Below are 25,203 nucleotides of genomic sequence, written 5' to 3'. Positions count from 1 at the left end.
AACACTGAAGGGACCAAAGCAGCCCACTATTTTTGCCCAAGTTTATTTCTAGAAATCTGTACAAAAATTGATACTCTGTAATACAATAATCTATCAAATATGACAGATGAACATTTGTCTTTAGAGGCAAGATTCCAGGAATGTGAAGTACCATCCTCTTGCATGGAAGAAAGGCACATTTTAGAGCTCAAGATACACTCAACTGAATGGTTGAAAAGGCAGGTCAGACATGCAAGTAGTGCAGTGTTTCAGGTTCACACATAAACAAGTTGCGCTCTCAAGAAATCTCACTACAAGCAGTTTTAACATCGACGTAAACATGTTATAAATAATTTTAAAAGTAGCTTACTTTAGATCCTATGTGTGCAAAGGCTACTCCTTTACATTCACTGGATGGAGTAATTAGAAGCCATCTTCAGGCCAGAAGTTACTTGTAGATTTCCCCAAATACTTCTGGGATCCAGAGCATCAATAGTCCCACTGCATTTTCCCCCTGTGGGCTACCCCTAAAGGTCTGCAACACCAGGGCTACACAACTGCACCACCCCACTGCTCCTAGAGCTTATCCTTGGTATTTTGTGGCTAAGAAAAAGTCCTGTATTTCCAGCTACAAGCCTCTGTGCAAGCAGCACCTGGGACATACCTGCTTCTAAACTGACACTTCAAATACAGTGATGAATTTACAGCCACAAAATCATCCACTACGCTATGGATCAAGGTTCACCTGACTCTTCCCACTTGGTTTCCTGCACCATCCAGCATAGATGCCATTCCAGGGGGGTTGGCAGCCCAATTGTACTTCCAGAAAGGGTTTTTCCAAAGCAGAAATACCCTTGTGCTACATAAGCATGTCTCAACAGGGCTCTTGTGCAAAAGGCAAATATTTAACTCATCCAAATCCTCACAGCAACAGGGAGTTGTGCCTTTTTTTTTTTTTTTTTTTGTATAAAAAGATGTTTGTAATGGGATTTCTCTAAAACAAAGCCTTTCTTTATTGTTTTTTCAGGTGGTCTAGCAATGCTTTAAACACTTGCTTTGAAGGATACATACACCCACACATGCTTTCAAGTACACAATGACAACTTGGACTCCTGGAAAAGATGTGTTGGTTCTGGGAGGCAGTGCTGCTGAGCCAGTGTCTTCAGTTGACTTCCAAGACCTCAGTCTCCGGCAGGCCAAATTTGCTCTTGTATTTGTCAAAGAGTTTAATCAGGGAGTCCACATATATGCTATGGTAGAAGTCCACATCCTTCTGGGAGGGATTATCGATTTTGGGGATGGTGATGGGCTCTCCAACTGATAAAAAAGGGATAAATCCACATTAACTTAAAGGCTCCTACAACCTGGATATTTGTCTTCTATGGACACAGCTATGGTAATTCAGCACATCCATTCTGGCACAGCGCAGTTTGCCATTATAACAGAGGTTTGCCTGATTCCTTACAGTTTTACCAGGCTCTGAAGCACAATTGTCCCACAGCAAGGACACACATCACATCTGCAGCAATACCAGGTTTGCTTTAGCTACACAAATGCCTCTGCTGTTCCAGTTGGCTATGAAGCCCCCTTTTGTTCACAGCAGAGTGATAAACCCCTCCTCAATTAAGAGGAGCCAAGAGTTGGTTCTTATGTATTCCCCTATACACACACCACAAAAGCAAAGCTAAACCTTTTTTCCCCCCCTCCCTCAAATCCTCACTGCTTTGCACTAGAAGACTCAAGTACAAGTTATAGGGTTGTTTTTAATATTCAGCTGTCAGACATGAATCCCACTGGAGCATGGGGGGGCCAGGTTGCTTCTGACTTTAGCTATCCAAGGCCAAAGAAAGTAGAGCTACAGCCTTTCCCCCCCAAAAAAGAGCTCTCTTGCAAAATTGCCTGGAAGAGGAACATTGATTAAAGGCTTGTAACCTCTGGAAACTCTTCTAGCTCATTCTCAGTTTTGCTGGATAGTTTTATGCAGAAAGAAAAGCCATTTTATAGTCAAGACTCCAAGACCAAACTACAGCACGTGTACAGCACAGACTCAAGTATTCTGCTACCTAGAGGGGCACAAAGCATGTTTATACCAAAACCTTACCAACAGTAGTGATGGGCTTGGAGTAAGGTAACAACCCCCAGGTGTTGGAGGAGAAGAGGCCACGGCCATGAAATATGCATGGAGCAAAGCCAATGTGCTTCTGGAACTTCTTCTGAACCCATCTTCCCCAGGAACCCTCTTCAAAGATCACCTGCTTGTACACTTCATTCTCCCCAAAGGAGTAGACAGGAACCAAGTCCGCTCTAGAAAGACAGAGAGATTCAGGACCCCATCCCCTGGACTGCAGTTCATATGACAGCCCCACACTTGCTGCTGTGTGTTCTGCCAGGCTGCACAGTTGCCGGTACCATTGCCCAGAGCTTTTTTTGCAGCACAAGGTACTGACATAAGCCAGCCAGGCTTGGCATGACATAACAGATATACTCTGAAGGCATACAAGAGAATTGTACTGACAATGGCCTAGGGAGCATTGTGCAGTCAGGCATTGGACATGCCTCCATATGTACTCAGCTCCTATTTTTATGGCCATCTCCTTTCAGACACATGATGATCGGGGGCTGCACAGGTCATTATCCCATACTGACACTACCTTTCCTTGCCCTGGAAGCCTCCTGCTGTCCCAGGGATCCCCCTACCCCTGTGCCTTGCTCAGGGGCAGAAACCAAAGGACACTCATGTCTGATGCTCTGGGCAAACATCCACACAACACAGCAAAACTACAAAAAGGAGAATCCCTCCAAGGTATCAACTGCTTCAGGGAACAGAATCACAGAATGGTTTGGGCCGGAGCGGACCTTTAAAGGCCATCTAGTCCTATCCCCTTGCATTAAGCAGGGACGTCTTTGCCTAGACCAAGTTGTTCATATAAAAGCACCTTCCACTGGGTTTCCATAGTAGCAGTACTATGGTCCAGCATTGATGTTGCCCCTTACCCATGACGTAGAGCCAGTTTCACAAATCCCTTCCGATTCTTCAGCGTCACTGAGTTCTTCCCCGGGGTGCAGTTCAGGGACTCTGCTGCTCCTCCAACCACGATGATGATGGCATTGCCACTGCCGTTCTTGGACAAGATGTAGTCTATGCTGTCACGATTCACAGGACATATACCTGGATTAAGGAGACAGACACAGAGGTCACACTACGAGATTAGCTGGTGACTTCAGGACCTTCTCCTACTTACAGCACAAAGTTTATGCCTCAATGGCAGTTGAGGTGTCCAATCTCCCTGTGGTCAGAGGGTGGTGTTAGCAGGCAATGTATTCCTCAAGCAGTTCATAGACCTGGCAGCACTAGACTTGATCATAAACTCCACAAACATCAGCTCTCAAAAACTTGACTTTATCAAAAGATTTCAGCAAGGACTTTCTATGCCTAGTGATATCAAAGGCATTGGTGTCAGACATCCTCCTGCCATGTAAACTTTACAGTAGGATTTGGTTTACCTTTTGTGAGGAAGAAAGCAGTTGTGTTACTTTGATGGATGAGAGTCTGATTTTGACCAATTCCTCAGCAAAATTAGGTAGTGGAATAGATGTGGGAGAATACTTTAGTGATATAAAAAGAATAAATGCACAAACTTTTAAGATAGATCTGAAATAATATGAAGCTCTTGCAATTTACAGGACAAAGTGTCTACCTAAGTCCATACTCTGAGAAAAGTATCTGTGAAGGTCTTTGCCTCTATTCCACACTGGAAAGACCAGGACCTCCCTTCATGTTTAACAAGCAATCTCTGCCCTAAAGCACCTGTCCCCACTCCAGGGAAATGAAAACCCAGAGACAGCACCTGTAATTTCCTCTGTATCGCTTTAAAAATGTGAAGAAATTTGATGGTCTGCTCTTTAAACTCCTGCTTTTATACTACAATTGGTGTCCAAGCTTGCTCCTGCCTCACTTTTTTGGCCAGAAAAAGCCAAGGAGAAGTGGCATGCCATGACTTAGATTCCCATCACACACATCTGATCTGAGTACTTTAGGTCAATGCCCTATTACATTCATGGCCAAGAACTAAATGATGAACAGACCCTCCAGACTTAGACAAGACAAGTCTGCCAGCCATGATGTCTATCTGGCCATCAAGATCATCGCCTATCCCAGCTCCAGGTAAGAACAGAGCAGACCACACTTGAGACACATCAGCTGGAACTGAGGATGAAGAATTAAGTTTCCTTCAGCACAGCTACATCTCTCTGACTGCCCTTCCTTTGAAAGGCTCAGGCTATACTCACTGCTCCAACTATCAACTTTGTCCCATTCTCCACTCCAAGGCTCGTGCTGGCTACACAGGCCTGGCAACAGTTTTATGTTCAGCTCTTTCACACTTAGCAGGAGGAGACTACTGCTGCTCACAGCACCAAATAGTTCCTTCAGAAATTGCAATGAGACATGGAAATAAGTGGCAATAAATAAATTCTGCTCTTTAGCACATTTACACAGTATAGGGTTTTCTGGTCATCCCCTCATGCCTTATAGGATCCCTGCTGTACCTTAACCTCTAGTAGGCTGTAAAATTAAGAATTCGTACTAGCTGTAAACCAACTGTGTATTGGCACAGTGTTAGGGTTTGTTATAATTCCACCACAGAAAAAAGGATTGAGGGAATTACCAGCACTTTCCAAGTGATGTTAAGGCCTTTGTATCAGCACCCTTTAGTTCTAGTATAGGAAAGTGAATACAAATTATGGCTTTCAGAAGGTTAACTTCATGACACCTGTAGTCTTGCTTAGATCCTAGGAACTGAGGAAGCATAATTTTCCTCTGGTTTAAGCACAATGTTCATTGCTGACTTGGCTATCCCTGATGTTGCTAAAGCCTGTTCCCTCATTCCTTCCAAAATGGAGAAAGCAGCTCTGGCTGGCCACAAGACTTGTCTGCCTGTCATACTGAACGGATTGAAGATGTTTTTTTAAAATAACAAGGCTGCATGGAAACTTAAGCAACACAACTAAATTTACTGATGTGACAGACTGGAAAGGAAATCCCAACTTCTCACGTGCTGCTGTCCTGTGAATTCCCAAATTATGGACTTCACACAGCAACTAAGATCAGTACAGGAAGATAAAAAGCAGCTGGAGATACTGCCCTTTCCAGACAGGGACAACCACCTTTTCTATACCAGATCATTAGTTTTTCTCTCCCTCAATTAAGACAGTAATCTCAGAAACAGTAAATTCTAACAAGTCAGAGTCAGGTACATCTACTCCTATCATCTTCCCAGCCATGGTACTTATTAAGATATCTGTTTTAAAGTAATTTATTGATGAATCAGTTCCAGAAAGAGCAAACAGGTTGCTGGGTTGCTCAATTCACAGTCTTTAAGTGTTACTTCCTCACCTCTATCAAACTGACAGGTGTCCTCACTCCAAACTTTATTGGCATTTTAAACAGTGCTTCCTCTGCCCAGTCACAACTTATAAGCCCTCCAGCATTAAAATCCTGGCCTCCATTAAAACAGGCCTATTAATGTAATTCAGCGCACTTACATCACTGCATAATCTGTGATTCTTCTACAGGAATACATTCAGGGAAGGGGCTCTCTGAGCAGCTGATATCATGGCAATACTGCAGACTCTTTACCCCTGGCAGGCACCCAGCAGTGCGACTGGGTGGAGACAGCATCCACCATCACCACAAAACACAGATGTGTGACAAGTCAGGTGGCAGTGAGCCCAGGAACTGAGCTGGCCATGGTTACTCAGTATTTTCTTCGTGTATTTTCTCACAATAGCTAGGATAACTTGGTTCCATGTCTCCACCTTCCACAACTAGAGTTGTCAGATATCTTTACTATGCTTTTGGACAAGAGAAGCCTAGAGTTCAGGATGAACACAGAGGAGAAGCAGTCCTGCAGCCCAAACTAGTCATACTCACAGAATCACAGAATGGTTTGGGCTGGAAGGGACCTTAAAGACCATCCAGTTCCAACCCTCTTCCAGGGACAGGGACACCTTCCACTAGACAGGATTTCTCACATTTATTCACAGCTTCCTCTTGACAACTATATGAAAGCAATGTTTGGGTGATGCAACCAACAGGAAGTGGTTACATGAGCTTCCAACACAGCTTTTCACTTGAAAGAGGTGAAGACAGCTCAGAGCCAAGAACAGGAGCAGAAAAGGCACAGGGTGATTTCTCTTACCACCAGACATTAAGTAGTCCCTCAATATGGGCATCCTGAAGTTCCCAGCCAGAGTAGCAAGGTACGGTCGGATCCCAGGGAATTTCTGGCCGACACCCGTGGCCTCTGTGCTGAAGTTGCAAAAGGCACCCAAGCCCATGATGCCATGTGGATGGTACCCAAAAATGTAATTCCTGGTGGTCAGCAGATTGTGGGTTTTAACCAGCTAGGAAAGAAAAAAAAAAAAAAAAAAAAAAAAAAAGAGCTCGATTGAATATGGATATTTTCAGGTAGTAAATAAAAATGGGAGAAGCAAAAAAAAAGTCATATCCCCTAGGTTTTGTATCTCTTCCCAGCACGGAGGACAGTCTAAGAGCTCAATGGGCTCTCCTTGATTTCAGAGGCTCTGGTAGGAGCAGCCATTTAGACTTCAGTTTCCAGTGCAGAGGGAGCAGGATAAACAGGCTGATCTCAGACACAAGAAGCCTGCCAGCAAAGTAGGAATAGGGCATGCGTTGCTGCAGCCTGGGCCTTTTGCTTTTCTACTCCTTCCTAAGAAATTCTTACACACCTCTTGCCCAAACCAACCAAGTTCTTCAGTCCTGTAGCCACAGCCACACCTCCTTCCAGGCCCTCTCCCAGCACTTTAGTGGCTCACATCCCAGTATGAGGGGGAAAAAACAAACATCACTGTCTCATAGCAGAAGCAAGTTCACTTAATGCCTGAAAAAAAAGAACCAACCAGTTAATGGGCCTGTTGGCCACCTTCCAAGTGGGTAAGTGTGCAGAAGAGTGGTGACGACTGGGAACTATCCTTCCTTTTAAGAGGTTCTGCCCTGGCTTACATGCCAAAGGGGCAACAAGACACCTCAAGCATCTCTGATTCCTGCAGGGCATGCTCTAGGAGTTGTGATCATATTGTTCTCAGGCTGTGCAATATTCCTAACCATTTGCTCCTCTGTTTGCACAGCGTGGACTCTCCATAGTTGTCTTAGCTAGCACAACTCATTCCCTGGTACCACTACTGCCAGAAGGGGCTTTTTCAATGCTGTAGGTAGCAGCAGCATCCCATGGACACATGCAGTCTGAGGAAGCACACAGCACAAAACACAGCAGGGCTGCTGCATCATCCTATAAAAATAGAGATCAAATTTAATTTTTTTTCATATGTTAGAATAGTAGGTGTTGGAAGAGACCTTAAAGATCATCCAGTTCCAAACCTCTGCCATGGGCAGAGACACCTTCCTCTAGACCAGACTGCTCCAAGCCATCCTGGCCTTGAACACTTCCAGGGATGGGGCAGCCACAGCTTCTTTGGGCAACCTCTGCCAGGACCTCACTACCCTAAGAGTCTTCCTAATATCTAATCTAAACATCTCCTCTTTTCATGCTGCAACAGTGCCACTTTTTGCCAACTGCAACATCCCAGCAGCTCTCAGACCTACAAGCTGAAGCTTTGGCACCCTATCCCTCAAACTGCATACGCAAAGGCCACTCTGCATCAGGTCCCATAATTAAAAAAAAAACCCACAGATTTCCAAGATGTCACACCAGCATTACCCACTCCACTGCCTCAGACAAGAAGTGCTTTGGCACTACGCAAGTTCTTTCTGTTGGATCATGCTACGGGGAGTGGAAGTTCCATTGCGACACACTAAAGCAGCATGCTTAGAAACTTGATTCCCTCCTCCCCATCCTCAGCCTTGTCCCCAGATGAAGCTACAATTCCTGTGCTATTTAAAACAGCAGCTGTGATACAGGCATGATGCAGCAGCAGGTTCCACAAGTTGACTGGCCCTCTTCACAATTTCCTCTGGCTTTGATAATGTGTAGGGCTTCAGGAAAAGGGCACAGAAGCTTGTGGTTGTGACAGCTCTGCAGAGCCCCATTACCTATATCACACCAAGTCATCACTTCATTCCCTTTCTCTTCTTTTCCAATTAGTAGATGTCTTTGCTTTCACTTCCCAGGGTAGAAGGGCTGTCCCCTTGATCAGTTACAAGAAATGGGGTTCACAGACTAAAGACCAAAAACAAAATCTCCAGGAAAAAAGTAGTGATAGGGTAAGCAACCCCTCCATCTACCAGTTCTTGCTCAGATGAAGAGACTTCTACAACAGGCTGTCCAGGGAAGTGGTGGACTCCCCATTCCTGGAGGGAGTTAAAAGCTTTGTGGATGTGGTACCTGGGCACATAGGTTAGTGGTGGCCTTGGCATTTCTGGCAGAATGTTGGACTTTATGGTCTTAGGGGACTTTTCCAACCTAGACAATATTCTGACTTTTTAACTACAGGCCTGGTAGATACAGACATGGGGTCTGGCTGGACAAGCAGCAGACACTCCTTTCTTAAAGCCCCTGTCAGAGCAAGGTGGAGATTTCCAAGCCTCATCTCTCACCTACACCAAGCTCAGCTCCTTTTATAGGAAAGACAGCTGAAAGAGGGTTTGTCCTTGTCATTCTGGAGCACGAGGCATCTGCATGTTGAGCTTGGCAGAGCCACACGTATGAAAGATACACTGTTCTCCTGCTCCAGCCCCTCCACTGCATGCAAGGACATCCAGATCCCAGTGGAGCCCATTGCTTGGATACCTCACGGGAGCCCCAGCCAAGCTGCAGCCTTATCGCTGTGGCTGTTCTCCAAGAGCTCTTATGGAGCCATAGGGTTGGCAATACCCACGACAATCAATCACCCACACCACTACAGGACCTGGGCAAGGGCTATGCAGGGATCCAACTAACCAACAGCAAGGGAGAAGGGCTGAGATTTAGCATGGTATTCGTACATGTGTGCTTTTCCCCTGTTTGTCCCATGCAGGCTGCCACTGCCCCCTACACCTGTCCCACACCACAGGGGCTCATAGAAGGTAAACATGGAGGGTGCAGGTGAGGGTCAGTCTATTCTCCCAGGTACGAAGTGACAGAACAGGAGGACACAGACTTAAGTAGCTGTGTCAACCACAGGAGGTTTAGATTAGGTGTTAGAGAAAAATTACCCAAAAGGCACTGGAATAGTTGGACTCAATCTTCAAGGTCTTTTCCAACCTTAGTGATTCTATGTGTTCTTCCACCCAAGTCAAGCTAGAGAACCCAAGACCAACAGACATCAGACAGGGTTGGTCACTTCTCTGCAAGTGGAGGTCTTGAATCTGCTAATGCACAAACTCAGCCCAGGTAGGGTCTGACCTGCCAATACTTTCATCTTTCCATAGATTTAATCGAGAAGCAGAAATTTCTGAAGTAGTGTAAATCATGTATTTCTAGACTCAAGCACGGGTGTAGACAGTGAAGTGCACAAGATGGGGCTTTGGAACTAGAATGCATTTAAAGGTCTCTTTCAGCCCAAACCATTCTATGATTCCATGCCTCTCTTCAGGAGGCTGATCACTTACTGCTGGTTCTTTGAATCCCTCCCCTTGAGAAGAAAACAGTGCTAGTAGGTTGCCCCAAGGAATTGCTGTAGCTGTCACTGAACAACAGTATTGTAACTCTGTTCTGAACCTCCAACTAGTTTTTCCTTTTGCCTTCAAGGTCTTCTCCAGTCCCACAGAGCTCTTTGGAGTACTGGTGCTCTCATGATAAGGCAGAGCCAGCACATCCTTGCTGCATCTCAGCCAGACAACCAGTACTGGGAGTGAAGCTGAACCTTTACCCCCTTGCACTAACACACCTGTTCCCAGCTGCTGTTAGAGACCAAACCTGTTTCTCTGGAAGCAAAGTCCATCCACCTGTCTAATAATAACAGATTTCTTTACACAGAACTAAGCCAACCTATAGAAGTAAGCCAGTGCAATAGTGCAAAGAAAACAAGTGTTAATATTTGAGTGCCAGATACCGCTTAAGAACCATATTGCCAATTTTATTTTTAGGAACAGTGGCATCCAGTAGTGGAGAAAGAGGACTGCAGAATCACTGCTGCTCAGCACCAGGTGCCAAAGAGCAGGAAAAAAAGAATCAATTGCTTGGGTGGGAGCTGAGCAGCACTGACTATGGAAGCATGCAGAGAGCGGAAAACCAGAGCTCATCCTGCAGGATCCAAGCAACAGGTCTCGTGAGCATGTAAGCTTGCAAAACAACCCAAGAACCGCACTTAGCCACATCACACACAACAACATATGGAAGAAATTATCTTACCTTCCCAGCAATGCAAGCCAGGACCTGAAGACCCCCCGCCCCCACCAGGCTCCCAGTATTATATATGTCACAAATTCACAGAATGGCTTGGGTTGGAAAGAACATTAAAGCTCAGCTTGTTCTAACCCCCTGAGCTGGAATGCCTTTCACTACACTAGGTTAGGACATAGCAATCAAACCCTTCTATTTCCATTCTGTAACTCATGTACAACAATTAAGGAGGAGCTTTGCCAAGAAGCTAGCCAAAACACAGAATACAAGACAAATTGAGGGGAAAACCAAAAAAAGACACTTTTGGCAGCAGTTCCTGCTCTGGCCAGATGCCCACTCTCCCACTGCAGTGAGCAGGTCTCCCTGCACACACCTGAAGTGCTCACAGTCTGACAAAGTGAGCCAAAGGGCTGAAGCCCTGGCTACTTGGCATCCTATTGCACATGGAGACGTTCACATGCTCAGGTGACATCTTCTTTACCTACACAAAACCTTTAGATCATGCTGGCACTCCCAGTACAACATCCTCAGAACAGAAGTAAGTGCTTAGGAGGCTGCTGCGATCAACAGCATGAGATGGAATATGCAGATAATGTCTGCCCCAGTCCAGTCCCAAGGGCTTGGGCCTCACCTGTCACTTCACTGGAACATTCCTCAGCTGCTTTATGCACTGCTTAGCCTAAAACACTATTTACAAGGCCAGCCATTAAACAGCAGACAAACTTAAGTTTCTAGTGCCCTGAAATAGCTTACTACTGTCAGAGCAGCTGCATGATGTCCCAGAGAATGTGGTCAGCCACTGCTCATGCTGAGTAACTGAGCCAGATTCAGGCTGCTTTCCAAATCCACCTGGTATTACAAAACATGACCTCACATCTCCAGGTGTGGGTACAATAGTCCTGGTGTTTCAGGCTGGGAGGCAGTGCTGACTCCAGTGAGACCGGCCTAATCAGCACAAACATCGGAACAGAGCTTGCTTCTCATACAGCTGCTCTAACACTGCAAGACAAATAGGAAGAAATTCTTCCCTGCGCGGGTGGTGAGGCCCTGGCACAAGCTGCCCAAAGAAGCTGTAGCTGCCCCATCCCTGGAAGTGTTCAAGGCCAGGCTACACAGGGCGTGAAGCAGCCTGGTCTAATGGCAGCCTGACCATGGCAGGGGGGTGGAATGAAATGAGCTTTAAGATCCCTTCTAACTGTATTGTGATTCTATGAATTAAACCTGAGCTGAGAGCCCAACACAGCTTGTACCCGTGCAGGTATGGATACAGCTACCACAGCTACATGCAGACTTTGCTGGAGCCAAGTTCAGCATTACAAGTGCCACCAGTGTGACCGTCACCGGTGTGATCTGTCCTTGCAGTGCTCAGCCGACACATGGCACACGATGAGAGGCAGCAGAGGACTGCCCTGACAAACCATAAGCCTGGGACACAATCCAAGCCCTGCTGAGCCATTACACAGTTAAGGGTCCAGTAAAAAGGTTGGTTGCAGAGAGAACATTTAAACAAGTGATCATCTGTAGACCCATCTTCCTCTTGGCCAAGAACAGGTAACTAGTTTAACCCAGGAGTTCCCATGCTCTTAGCAAGCCCAAGGCATTCTGGTTCTTGGTACCATTCCATATATCCAGAGATATTATTCATGCTGATACATTGTTCACGTGTCAGTCCCCTAACTGCAGAAAACCACGTCTAGCAGCCATCACTGTAGCAGCTTTTACCAACCCTGCAGCCAGCTGGCTGCCCCAAAACACATGCAGGAGTCATCTCCCAGCTGTCAGCCCTGCTGTTCTGCCCTTCGCATGTGAATTACCAGTGGACTCCATAAACTTTGCACAACTCCTCCCCTTTAGTGGCAAAGGAATTACACCCATAAGGAGTTCTCATAAACAGGGTATGTGAACTAGCAAGTATTTATTTAAAAACTGCTGCAAAGTTTAGTTTATCTACCCCATCTCATCCCTAAACCTACCTAAACAACCCAGCTCTTTGACAAACTTTTAATATCCACAGTGAATATGACCTGTAGGGCTTCTGCAGAGCGTATTTCCATGAAGACAAGGATTAATGTGCCATCAAAGGAATGATGGAACAGCAGAACCAGCACGACAGGTGACCCTTTGGAATCAAATGCCCAGCATAACAAGAGCCCAAGGCAGCAGTGTTTAGTGCAGCACTGAGGACTTGGTACTAGAACACAACACATCTGAGACCCATCTTCAACAGCAGTCCCTGCTCAGTCCTCTGTCAGCCATGAGACCTAGGCTGACTTCCAGCCTGTGCAGGCTTAATGAATTTTTCCATGTACACTTAGACTTGCCAAGAATTGCCTGTTAACAACAGCAAGTTTCATGGTGAAATCAGTAGTGCTGGGCTAATGGTCAGACTTGCTCTTAAAGATCTTTTCCAACCTAAATGGCTCTATGTTTCTAGGAGTACAACAAAAGGCTCGTTCACCAGCAGCATGTTCAGGTACCCTGACAGTTCAAGTGACTTTGCAAAGCAAGAATCCAGTCTGAGCCGCTTCGGCATCCTGCTGGAATTGGATTCCCTGTTCCTTTCTGAGGCTGGACTATCTTGGGAATAGGTAGCTCAAAAGCCGTATCAAGGTCCCTCCCTCATACTCAAGCTGAATAAAACTTGCCAACAACCTTACATAATAGTCCTTTCAGCTGTGTGCCCTTCCAAAGAGGATCGAGTTCCCTCCTAGCTGAATTTGACCCCTGCTCCCTTCCAAGTCATCCAACTAATTCTGCGGTCTCAGAACAGCCTGGCAGTCCTGTCCTCTTTCTGCAACATGCCTGAACCAGCAGGAAAAATACAGTTATGTGGTGAGCAAGTTACAAGCTAGAGAACTGAAGCTATTCCCACTGCTGGAAAACCCACTTCCAAAGCAAACAGACTCGAGGACAAATTTCACTGCTCCCTGCGACGTGCTAAGAATTCTGGTGCACAGCAGTCCCAGATATTCTGGCCCAATACATCACAGAACTGGAAAACAGGCAAAAATGGAGCTAGATTTTATGATTTATGAGAGGGGAACAGTGTTAGGGTCAGGCACTATACAGGACTGCTGCAGCACAGAAGAGAATCGCAGTGATTTGCATTGGAAGGAACCCTAATGATCATCCAGTTCCAATTCCCTCCCATGGACAGGGACATCTTTCACTAGACCAGGCTGCTTCAAGCCCCATCTAGCCTGGCTTTGAACACTTTGAGGGATGAGGCAGCCACCACTTGTTGGGACATCCTGTGCCAGTGTCTCCAGAAGATGGAGAGATGAACAAGGATTGCAGATTGCCTCCAGGAATCTGGTAGGATCGCTAGAAACAGCAGTTTCTGGCAATCACATTGCCACCATTGGTGAGACATTTCAGATTTTCTAACCATAGCTGCCACAAGCAGTAGTATGGCAATGGTAACTGAGCCATGTCCTGCTTACAATTCACTGTCACAGACAGACTAGTGCCAGTACAAGACACTAAAGCAATTAAATCCCAGGGTATAAAGTTTACTTACTCTTATTGGAAAATAATCCCTGAAGTACCTCCATATAGCCCAGTTTCTCACCCACTGGGATCTTCTTCCCCCTGTTGAGAAAAATTAATCATGTTTTTAAAGCTCTTTCCACATGGCTGTCCATCAGAAAGCCTAAAGGACTCCAGTGTCTCCAGTGCTTGCTGTCTCACTAGAGGAGTCAAAACTTTCATTCCTCCACATGGGACACCTGCATCATTCACTGAAATCAGTGCACACTCTGGAATACAAGGTTCTTCAAGCAAATTAAGGCCTGACTGCAAATTCACGGTAGACAACTCTACAGTTCAAGCTAGAGACACTCAGATTCAACCTTTGGGAAAGGGCAAAATCCTGGATTATTTCAATCATATTGAAGCAATGGAGAGCTGTACTCATCTGGCTATAAAAGTAGTTGCCAAAGCTTGTTACCACTGCTGGTTCCCAGAACTAGCTTCTACAGGTTTTTGTTTGTTTTTTTCCTGAAATAAGATCTTCTGCTTAATTTGAAGCAACACTGACTCCATGGGGGACCCACATCTTAATAATCACATCACAATCTGAACCTTGCAAGAGCTGGAGAGGACAGAAAGGTCTTGATTCTTTAGATCTTTCTGAACTACAGAAAGAACCTATGCCTTATAAATATGTAAGTAAAAACCAGCAAGGGCATAATATTAGTAAGTGTTAATTCTGTACTGCCCTCAGCATCAATTAAACTTGCAGGCACTGCTCATGCTGAAGGGCTAACATTAAAATGCTTCACTGAATAATGCTTTTTGTTAGTGATTCAAGCCAAGTTCCACTAAGAAGGGAAGTCATCCATTACAAGGAAGCGCTTCTTTGTCCAAATATGGAGACAGGGACACTTTAACAACAAGGATGTGGTCTGCAATATTTACCTTTCTTTGGTGTATTCCAGTCAAATACCAGCCAGGCTAAATACAGAGCAGCAATCGCCCAGCAGTCTGTGCAAAGTATGTACATGAGGATTAAAGTGCAAGCAATACCTGGAGCAATGCAAGAGAGAAGAAAACAAGGTTGCATCAGGTTTTGGTCTCCATTTACACCCCTTGCCTTTTGACCCTTCTATGCTGAAATCTTAATCTCAGTCTGATGTTATTAATCCTCAATCAAATTTGATTTTGCTAAAAAACCCTTATGTAGGGCTGGGGCAGCTTCCTCTAGAGCTCTGGAAAACCTCAACCTCCCCTTAACGGTGCTTCCAGGCATCTCTTGTATCTCCAGGTAGGGCAGCTACTTCACCAGACTTGATGAGCACCAAGATTTCTTTGTGGCCCACACAAAGGGGTTTTTTCCCCCGACAGCTACACACATCTTCCACAGGTTACATCAGCTCTACATCAGCCATCCCACCAGGGTGCCAAGGATCCCACCCAGAAATGGCATTGTCATTTTAGCACAAACTGAATTGGGAAGGTAGAGTGAGACAGATGCTGAGAGCAGTCATTCTCCAGTTTAATTATTAACAACCCAATGGAGCAGAGCAGCCTGAGGGTTCACATAATCCAAGTGACCCAGGGATAAACAGGCTTTACTCTTTTACTGGTTTAACACAAATACTTCTTGCCCATCTCTGGTACCTCCTGGAAGGAGGCCAAGCCAAGAGGAAGGCATTCCGGTTGCAATCACTTGCATCAGTTACCATCTGCTTCCAAGAAATCTCTGTGGATATTCCCATGAGTGAGCCAGGTAAGACATTTTCAATAATTTCAGGCTCATTTGCATGGGACACACAGACACGAGCTAAACATCAGTCTCTCCATAGCTCTTACAAATTTCTAGAGCCAGGAAAAGTAATTTATAGTTGAAAATATCAGTGCAACTGGTTTACAATATCCATGCACCCCAGGAACTACACTGCTGCAGTACACATCTAGTAAATTAACACCTATGTAAAAATTAACATTTTTGCATTAAAAGTCTTCCAGAATTACAGCCAAAATCCCTTTGCTCTAGGCCAAAAGATATTACCCATGATAAGGAAAGTGAGAACCCATTGCAGCACAGAGATGATTTGGAGTTGTTTCTCTACTTTGGATTTCAATAGCCAGAACAAATCCTGCAGAGCAGAAAGAATGTTCGATCCCGTGCCTAAATTAAAAAAAAAAAAAAAAAAAAAAAAAGAAAAAAAAAAAGTTACATTTGCACACTGAGCAAAGGGAACAATTTTTTGCCTTTGAAATAGAATCATAGAAGGAACGGTCATCAAGTCCAACTTATTTAGTAAGAGGTTTCAGATAAATGTGCAGTTTGCTTTTGGAGCAAGGCTTGCTAAAAGCTAAAATTTTCCATGGAGTTGGGGCATCCTGGAAGAGGAAGAATTGCCATCTGCCAACATCCAGCTTTTTTCAGAATACTGAAGGGTGTTAAAGGGTAACCATCAGTACCCACCTGAGCAAGCCTCTGTTCACTTGACCATAAAAATACAGAGGATGTTAACATATGTTCCTAACACGTACCCTCACCTCCAAGTGCCAGTTCCTCAAAGTGGTGTTTGGTAAGAGGGAATCCCATGAGCTCACAGTAAGATGAGGATCAGCTGCCTCAAACCACAGGCCAGCAGACACCAGGCTGTGGTCTGATCTATTATCATCCACCTCCACAAGGCCTGTTGCACAATTCCCAGTGCTGTTCAAGGAAAGCTCTGTGCCCCAGCCTTACTCAGCACAGCCCAAGGGCTGGTTGAGCAACACCTCAACATACAACCCTGAGGATCCACAGCTCTAAGAGTAAGGAAACCTACAAGCATTCTCAAAGCAGTAAATAAGAAGGAAGGAGCTGAAAGCCACTCTTGTAGAAGATTAAGATATTCAAGCAGGGAAAAAAACAAAAGTGGGTAAAACACTGAAAACACTTGCTTTCTATAAGAACCACCCACTGTAGCTTTTGGCAATAAACTCAACCTCCAGAAAGAAGCACTTGCAAGTGGGTTTTCCTTCATTACTTTATTTACAAGGACCATAATAACCAAGTACATGTTCATGTGCATTTACATATTTCCTTTTGTATTTAAAGATCAGCCTGTAATTAGGACTATGTAAGAAGCTATTATATTAAATAGGTTCAGTCCTTGCTGACAAGATATGACCCTGCTAGCGGGAATAGAATAGCAAGTGTTCACACTCAGTCAAACAAAAGTGATTGAAAACAACTCCTCTAGGTATAAGAAGGCACTAGGATTTTTGGTAGTTTCTACAAAGATACTCTCACTAGCACATCCTTTAAATACGTAAAGCAACTGTTCCATAGCAATGAAGGTCAATTTAAGGAGGAAGTTTTTTACAATGGGGGTGGTGAAACACTGGCACAAGTCACTCACCAGGAGATGCCGCATCCCTGGCAACATTCGGGGGGAAGCCACACCAAAGGCTGCAGTACAAATTTAGAGCCAGACCACCCAGTTCAGACCCTTGGTTCTGCTTAGTCCATGTTACATGGACAATTCCAGCAGTGCATTGGGCATTAATTACTCCAAGCAGACCAAGTTTAGGCTGGGATAGATCATACCACTACAACTGCCCATAAACTGAAACCCATCAGCCTGCACTAATCCAGGTTGAAGCAGCAGCTAGAGCTGGAGGCAGTTCTTTACAAGATAATATAGTGCAGTATTAAGAATTAATCCAGCAAGTAGTTCTCCTGTTTCTGAGGTGAGATGGGAGAATATATGTCATTGTGCATTGATCTGCAACACTAGAGTATCTAAGAAGTGAGATTCAGAAATCTCATGCTGTAAAATCCAGCAGCAAATCCCCAAATTTGGGGTGTCTTGATTTGAAAAACAGGTATCTGCTAAGGAGAGGCAGGCCTCTCTAGGAATGGGGAATTCCAATCCCTTCCCTCTGTGTTATTATAATTTGGAAGATTAAAAAAAACAACAAAACTTCTCAGTCACATGGGGTAAGGGATAAACTTCACTCCATTTTTTACCAAACCAGCTGCCTGTTCAAGGGTAAAAGAAATCTCTGGGTTTGGAATGGTTTGTATTCAAAGACAACTTTATAGCTCATCTCAATCCAATGCCCTGCCATGAGCAGGGATACATTCCACTAGACTAGGTTGGGTCAACTCTTGCTGAGGGACCATAACTCCAGGAACTTGCTGTCCCAAAAACCTTACAAAATTGCATGTGGACAGACTTGATGTAGACTGAGGATTACCAGATACAAGTTTAAAGGAAGCATTTAGCAACAGTGGTGTCACTGGACATATGTCTATCTCCTCAAAAGAGGTCAAAAGTCTTACAGATTATTTGCGGCTCACAATAAAAGCCCAGCTCCATGTTATTTTTTTCTTCCAGGACCTGCATTTACACTACCAAACCTCTTTGGCATCATAAACTCAACACTCCACCCTTGGACCAGCTAAATCCCTGTCCTCTTCCCAAAGAGAACAACTGTTTATTCCTCTAGATGAGAATTTGTACTTCAGCATTTTCTAGATGTTTGAACAAATTGTAGGCACTGCCAGCCCTGTAAACAGACCAATACTGAGTAGCACAAGTCAACCTGTCAACTTGTTTTTCAAACCACATAAAACTCACATTCAACTCCTACAGGCAGAGGGAAGGCAGTGGTTTGGCAGACAGCTCTAAGCACCTGCCCTTGTACAAGTGCCCTGGGTTAGTTATTTGCTGAAAGCAAGTATTTCCTTCTAAGAGAAGAAGATTCTCCACACCAGAAAAGTCAGTAGTTACTATGGCCTGAATATTAACATTTAATTCCCATTTAAGAAACCAAAGATGCCCAGTGGCAAAGGAAAGGACAGTGGGAATGGTCAGTCAACCTGGCAAGTTCATCAGGTCTACCTTTGTATCAAACCTGCAGACTCCAGATTAACCCATTTCATCAACCAGGCATTTACAGATTTTAGTGGCAAGACAATCCTTTCCAGACAGTCCTGAGCTTCCTGCTCAACGTGTCAGACCTGACACTGTGTATTCAACCCCCCATGCAAGCCTTGTCTCCTTTCAGCTTCAGTAGCCAGGAGGCATTTTTGGAAAGATTCTCCATGCTCTGGGGAACCAGGCCAGTTACTACTGACACAGAGCAGAAGTGCTTTGACAAGTCAACAGAAATGGGGGGGGAGGCAAAGTTGGCACTCAGCCACAGCTGAGTTCAGTCCATTAGTGAAATACTTCCTCTTAAGGGCTCACCTGTGGGCCCACACCAAGTAGCCTTCACATATTAAAAAACTCAAGGCATTTTCTCTAACTTTCAGAAAACAGATTATCCTAATAACCTAGTTTTAAAGGCCCCAGCAGACATAACTGTAATTTGTATCCGTTCCTATCAGTCTGTTCCCAAGGAAGGAGTCTGGATCCTGAAGACACCCAAACTTCCATCTTCTACTGCTGAAGATAGTGGCTTGTCGTGTGCTGGCCACGCAACACCGCTCCTGGAGCGTTTTCCAGAGTATCTGTCCCAGAACTGGAAAGCTTGCTGGGGAGCCTTTACTAGATGATCATTGAGCTCCTTTCTAACCCAAGCCATTCCATGACAGCTGGGGTCAGCCATATCTACACAAGACATACTTTACCAACAGCTTTCCTGGTCTCAGATAGATCCTGAGCACCCCAGCTCACACCGCAGCCCACTCCCTGGAGCACTGATGGGATACCCCCTGCACTAGGCCATGCATGGCTCTCAAAGATGTTCCTTGTCACAACAGACAGAGTGAAAACTCCAGGACACCTCCCTGCTGCTCAGAGAGGCAGTCATCTGCAGCCTTCCAAGGAAGCTCAGGGACATTAGCCAGCTATTAACGAACCTGCAGCTGGTGATGGGTTCACCATACTTTTATCATTTAATTCCATTTAACATCAAATGCAGGAGTTGCTACCAAGGAGATCCCGGAGTCAGTAAATGGTTTGACCAAGCACTTGATTCCTGCAATACAGACTCAGCATCTAGCTTCTAGACTCAGCTTCTAGCACAGTTTATTTCAGATAAATTATACAAACAACATTTATCTAAGCAGGGAAGTAGAATCAAAGATCCCAAGAGTGGAAGTAAACAGGACTTCACAGCTGGGAACCAGAAAAACACAACTGACAGGACTTAATTAAGAGGCAGAAAAAATAAATTACCAGAGAAGTACAAGTGTTACATATAGTTAAAAAATGCACTGAAACTTTGTTAAAGCCAAGCTTCATCTGCCACCTTTTCCAGACAATTATCTCATATTAATTCTTGGCCACGAATTAAAGTGCTTCACACAACTTATTTCAAGGAAAACCACATTAGATACATCAAAGCATGAGCTACAAATGAACATTTTGAGCTACATATTTAGCAGGGAAGCTGAAATTGGAGCTGTAGCAAAGACAAAAAAAGATGAACTGACCAGTACTAGAATATTCAGGAGGATGAGTCCTCCCATGCAGAGCAGGAGCCCACACAGCACACTAATGCACCTGTAAAACCCCTTGAGCAACACAAGTTCTTTCGTGTCTTGGGTTTACTTGGGTGCCCCAAGCACAAGTATATTTATTCTAGAGTAAACAATTTGTTAAGAAAATAATGCATAACCAGCACAGAGTATAGTTATTCTGCCCCATACACAGCTTTAGAACAGTTTACTCCTGTCCCAGAAAACTACTCAATCTTGTATTAATCTGCAGTGCAGTGTGTCTACAACTGGAGACCAACAATATGGTTAACAGGGACATGCAAAAAAAAAAAAAAAAAATCAGCTTTTTTAGAAAGGAACTGGGATTCTCCAGACCCAGTAAACAAATCCATCATGACATTTCTCATGTTAGTTCTGCATTTACAGCACTAAACTCAGCCCTCAGTCTCCACACTCACAGGTTAAAGTGATGTAACCACAAGACCCCGCTGTCCCAGACCAGCCAACAGGCTTAGATTTAAGTTAGCAAGACTGAACAGGTCTGGACAAGAGAAAACGACCCATCTTACAACAGCGCATCAGTGTGTTCAGAGCACATGAGAATTCTGAAAGAGGGGTTTCATATGAGCAAGCCCAGACCTCCACCTCCCAAGCAACTCTGTCAAAACACCTCATTGCAGCCAGCCATGATCCTGTTCTCCCAAAACAGGAGCTCCTAGGCTGCCCACCCCAGAGCAGAACTGAGGTTTGGTAAACCTCACATGCAGCATAAGACTAACTCCAAGGCAAAGCTGAACAAAATCATCTTCCTCATCCCAAACTTCTGACTGATGAAGCAACATTAGAAAAGACACTTCAGCACAGAACCTCCTTTCAATGTTCCAGTCACAGTGGCATCTTTCCTCAGGAGAGAGGGATGAGATGGACTTCCTTGCTGCTCTGCCAAACACAAGGAGGAGACCTCCTGGGCACCCTATGGCCAAAGGGGAGGGCAGGTCAAGATGAGAAGTCCACAACCCCCCCTACCTGACCTGGTGTCTCAGAGCATCATCCTTCCCTAGGCATTAGCCCAAGATCTGCTCTGGTTTTTGCAATACTGGGTTGATATCCAAGGACATTCCTCTGCATATATACAGGGATGGATAGAGAGGCAGATGACTGCACCTCCTTTTTTTTTTTCCTTTTTTTTTTTTTTTTTTTGTTTGTTTGTTTGTTTTCAAATAGGATCAGACTTAATTCAGCCAAATTTACAAGCACCAGGACAAAATCAGATGCCAGGAAAGCAGTAAGACTAAAGGACAGTATGAGCCATTTGGATGCCCACTCCAAATTCAGCCCTTTACACAAGCATGATGCTTGGGAAAAAATATTCAGGGAGGTAGGAAAAAAAAGAAATCTAGTGGGTTTGTTTTACACATCCTCTGTAGTGGGAGAAGTTGTCCAACATGATCAAGCAGTACTTAAGGTTTTGTGAATGAACCTCTACACCACATGACCTCTGCCAGTTTTGATCTGCAGGGTCCCACATCACTATCCCCAAAACCCAGTCCAAGTCAGAGCTTCTCGGGGAGGCACCTGGGCTCAGCTTTGAAGCCAGTCCTGTGCTTTCCTGCCCAGGAAGGGTACAGCACTGGCAAGGGGTCGGTGGATGTTGCAGTCACCAAGGCAACATCCCCTGCCTCCCCTGGCAGAAAGAAGTTAAAAAGCACAAATATCACTGCAGGATCCCCATGAGGTGCCTCAGAGGAAAACTGACCTGAGGAGAGTTAAGACAGCTTTCCATCCCTAATCAGGATTATCTAGAGATGAAGCCAATCACTGTCCCTAAACCACACTCCATTTTGAATTATGCATGCGTCCTAGATCCATCATTAACATGCCAGTGCCAAAAAAGTGGCTGCTGAGGTCTCAGGTCAACCTTACATATTTTATAGATTTCCTAAATCTATATTCTATTTCCTAAAAATTCTCTGCACTTAGTTTGCAGTGAACTCCCAGTTTAACAGTTCAGATGCTGCTAATTCAAGTGACCTCTCTCAACTGAAAATATAACTCGTCCTCTGTCAGTCATGCAAGCAAGCAAAGTTATTTTAAGAAACAGATCTGAATACAGGAAACACACGCAGGTCTTCTCCCCAATCGGTTCACAACTGATCCTTCAGATCAACCTCTAATATCCTTCTGGCTGAGATGAGCACCGGCAGCTCTACACCCAGGACTGGGCAGGATAGTGCAAAAGCAAGACCTCGAGGGTTAATTCACCAGGTTCATGTCCTTTCAGCTCCGCTAATGATTTGTTTAATCAATAAGCCATTTAACAGGTCTCTTCATCCCGGGAGGTATTAGCAGTTTGCTTTTTGAGGGCAAAATGCCTTTCACAACACAGAGCAATCACTCAAGGACCCTCCACAAATCACAGGGTAAAATCGTCCAACTGCGTTTTCACGAAAAGCCCCTGCTGTTTGCAAATCCTGACCTTTCTCTAGATAAGCACCTTTGCAGGAGGCATGCAAAACATTTAGACTTCCTGAATTCATACCTGCAAGATCCTTTAAGACGCCTTTCCAAGCAGGCAAGGTAGCTTGTGGTTTGGGATTTGCTACACTGTCTCCTCAAAGCCTTTAACCAACATGTTGCAGCGTGCGGGGGAAGCGTTCGGCGCCCGCCCCGGCTCTGCCCACCACGGGTGCTATCTACGGACACCCATTCCGCTTCTCCCCACAGGTCGCTTGCCCGCACGGGGGGCTGTGAAAGCAAACTTGGCGGAACTGGTTACCAAGAAACTCCTGCCGAGCGCTCAATCGTCACCTCCTCAGCATGAAACAACAAAAATAGCAACACGTTGCCATTTTTCCCCCCTCTCCCCTTGATGTAGGTGTGAGGAAGACGGTGTTAGGACACAGTCGGACTTGCTAAGAAGGCATTTTCAGCGCTGAATGATTTCATGAAAGTAAAGCCGAGACTGAACTTTATCAGCCACGCAGTGCCGATAAAAGTACTACGCTTCTCTTCCTACCATGACAAAAAGGGGGGGAGGGGAAGGGGGAAGACTCGTTTGCACGCAAGTCCCCCACGCCCACAATTTGCAAAGGTGCAAACTCACTACAGCTCGCACCGTGGCAAAACGTGCAGGGCCGTGAGCGCACCCCGAGGCGTTAAAACACGAAACCTGCGCAGAGACCTGTAATCCCCAACCCAGGAAAAGCTACGGCTGCCTCCTCGCCTTCGCACATCACTCTTCCCCCTCCTCATTCCCCTTGAACAACGTTCCTTCCCGCGGCCCAAAAAAGAAAGAGGGAGTGTCATAAAGCTAAGTGTTTCTGTGCTGCTCCCACCGCAGCCCGCGAAGCACCGGAATGCTGCTCCCCACCGCAGCATCCGTCTCCGGGCACCAGGACTCCTCTCCCCCGCTTCCCGCCGCCCACCCCCCGGTACCTCGGAGCACCCCGGAGTAGGCAGCGATGATGGTCTTCATGGTGGGTGGCGCGGTCAGGACACGGGTAGGGCCATGGGATGGAGACGCGCAGCACACCTCACAGCCCCGGTGCAGCCACAGCGAATCGGAGGAACTCCGGCCGCGTATCCATATATAGCCCGGGAGGAGGAGGAGACGGAGGGAGGGCGGAGGGGCGGGCCCGGCGGGGGTGGGGGGGAAGCTCTTGGCCCCGGCGATGCAGTTTTCTGCATGGGATAGGGATTTGGGAGCGGGGAGAGCGAGCAGAGGCCCGCCCCCTACACGGGCTGTTTCAGGCCCTGTTTTATAGAATCACGGAACGGTTTGGATTGGCACAGGCGTTAAGGCTCATCCATTTCCAACAACCTTCCGTGGGCAGGGTCACCTTCCACTAAACCAGATTGCCCTGAGCCGCATTCAACCTGGCCTTAAGCACTTCCAGGCATGGGGCAGCCACCGCTGCTCTGGGCAACCTGTGTCAGGGCCTCACCACCATCACAGCCCAGAATTTCTGCCCAATATCCCATCTAACCCTGCCTTCTGGCAGTGGGAAGCCATTCCCCTTTGTCCTGTCCCTCCAGGCCCTTGTCCAAAGTCACTCTCCAGCTCTCTTGCAGCTCCTTTAGGCCCTGGCAGGCTCTCTTGAGGTCTCCCCAGAGCCTTCTTTTCTCCAGGCTGAACACCCCCAGCTCTTCTAGCCTATCTTCAGAGCAGAGGAGCTCCAGCCCTCAGAGCATCTTTATGGCCCCCTCTGGACTCGCTCCAGCAGCTCCATGTTGTTCTGATGTTGGACACCAGAGCTGGAGGCAGCTCTGCCGGGGGCAGATTCCCCGCTCCCCTGCGGCCCACACTGTGGGATCAGCCCAGCACACAGGGGCTTCTGGGCTGGCGCAGCACATGGCTGGGGCATGTTCAGCTTCTTGTCCACCAGTACGCCAAAGTCCTAATTTTCAGGGCTGCTCTCAATCCATTCTCCCCCCTCACTGGTGGGGAGGAGATCACCCCATTCCTCTACTAGTGATGGGCTGTTTAAGACAGCATGGCCCTCTTCTTGCTGAAATGCTCTCCCACCCCCCTTGGCTGATTTTATCTTCCCCAGTTGACTTTGGGAGTTGTGGGTTCCCAAAATGCCATAATAAGTCAGCTGAGACTCTATTTTCCTCCTGCAGGAAAGCTGAATCTTTATTGTACAGGTCATATTTTATAGGATTATCAGAAGGCTCCATGTTGAACTTAAGTGGTTAGCAATACACTCACACTTAGTTCATTGATCGGTACATGGTATTTTGCATAATTATCAAACTTCTGTAACTTTTTAGTTAGTTTACATACTTTTTCTACTGATTCTCATGGGACAAATCTTATTGTTTATACAGGTGCAGTCTGTTTTTCACTCAGGAGTAGTTTGTTTTTAACTAACTTTCATTCCCAAGATAGTTTCGACTGGGAACTTGCAAGCTATTGCTAGCAGCTTAGCTAAAGTAGCAGGGCCTAATCCATATTTTATAAGACCTTTCTTTTATAAAATGTTTTACCTGTCTGCAACATTGAAAGAATCATTCAATTAAGGTAAGAGG

At 45.7% G+C, this 25,203-nt stretch overlaps 1 protein-coding gene across 2 annotated transcripts; it reads right to left on the bottom strand.

Moving 5' to 3' along the window:
• Positions 1 to 968: 968 nt before the first annotated feature.
• DGAT2 (diacylglycerol O-acyltransferase 2) lies at positions 969 to 23,767 on the bottom strand. Of its 2 annotated transcripts, XM_040055637.2 has the most exons (8): positions 23,608 to 23,767; positions 15,793 to 15,912; positions 14,700 to 14,807; positions 13,801 to 13,871; positions 6,180 to 6,384; positions 2,974 to 3,148; positions 2,081 to 2,283; positions 969 to 1,296 (listed from the first exon to the last, which is right to left on the bottom strand). In XM_040055637.2, the coding sequence occupies exons 1-8, from the start codon at positions 23,645 to 23,647 to the stop codon at positions 1,142 to 1,144; spliced, it is 1,077 nt and encodes a 358-aa protein (XP_039911571.1). In that variant the 5' UTR covers positions 23,648 to 23,767; the 3' UTR covers positions 969 to 1,141. The 2 variants fall into 2 exon arrangements, with proteins under 2 accessions (XP_039911571.1, XP_039911570.1); XM_040055636.2 differs by lacking the exon at positions 23,608 to 23,767 and having other exon boundaries at positions 15,793 to 16,042.
• Between the last annotated feature and the right edge of the window lie 1,436 nt (positions 23,768 to 25,203).

The sequence above is a fragment of the Hirundo rustica genome, chromosome 2, assembly GCF_015227805.2.
Source record: "Hirundo rustica isolate bHirRus1 chromosome 2, bHirRus1.pri.v3, whole genome shotgun sequence".
NCBI lineage: Eukaryota > Metazoa > Chordata > Aves > Passeriformes > Hirundinidae > Hirundo > Hirundo rustica.
The sequence above is the reverse complement of the archived record's forward strand: the minus strand, read 5'-3'. Positions and strand labels throughout refer to the sequence as shown.

What these genes read in the sequence shown, in the direction of transcription:
- DGAT2 (XM_040055636.2), bottom strand. Translation starts at nt 16,027, where the DNA reads ATGACCGTTCCTTCTATGATTCTATTTCAAAGGCAAAAAATTGTTCCC. An exon ending in TCTCACTTTCCTTATCATGG is followed by an intron (nt 14,808 to 15,792) that starts GTAATATCTTTT and finishes GCATTGCTCCAG; the next exon opens with GTATTGCTTGCACTTTAATC. An exon ending in GGACTACTTAATGTCTGGTG is followed by an intron (nt 3,149 to 6,179) that starts GTAAGAGAAATC and finishes TCCTTAATCCAG; the next exon opens with GTATATGTCCTGTGAATCGT.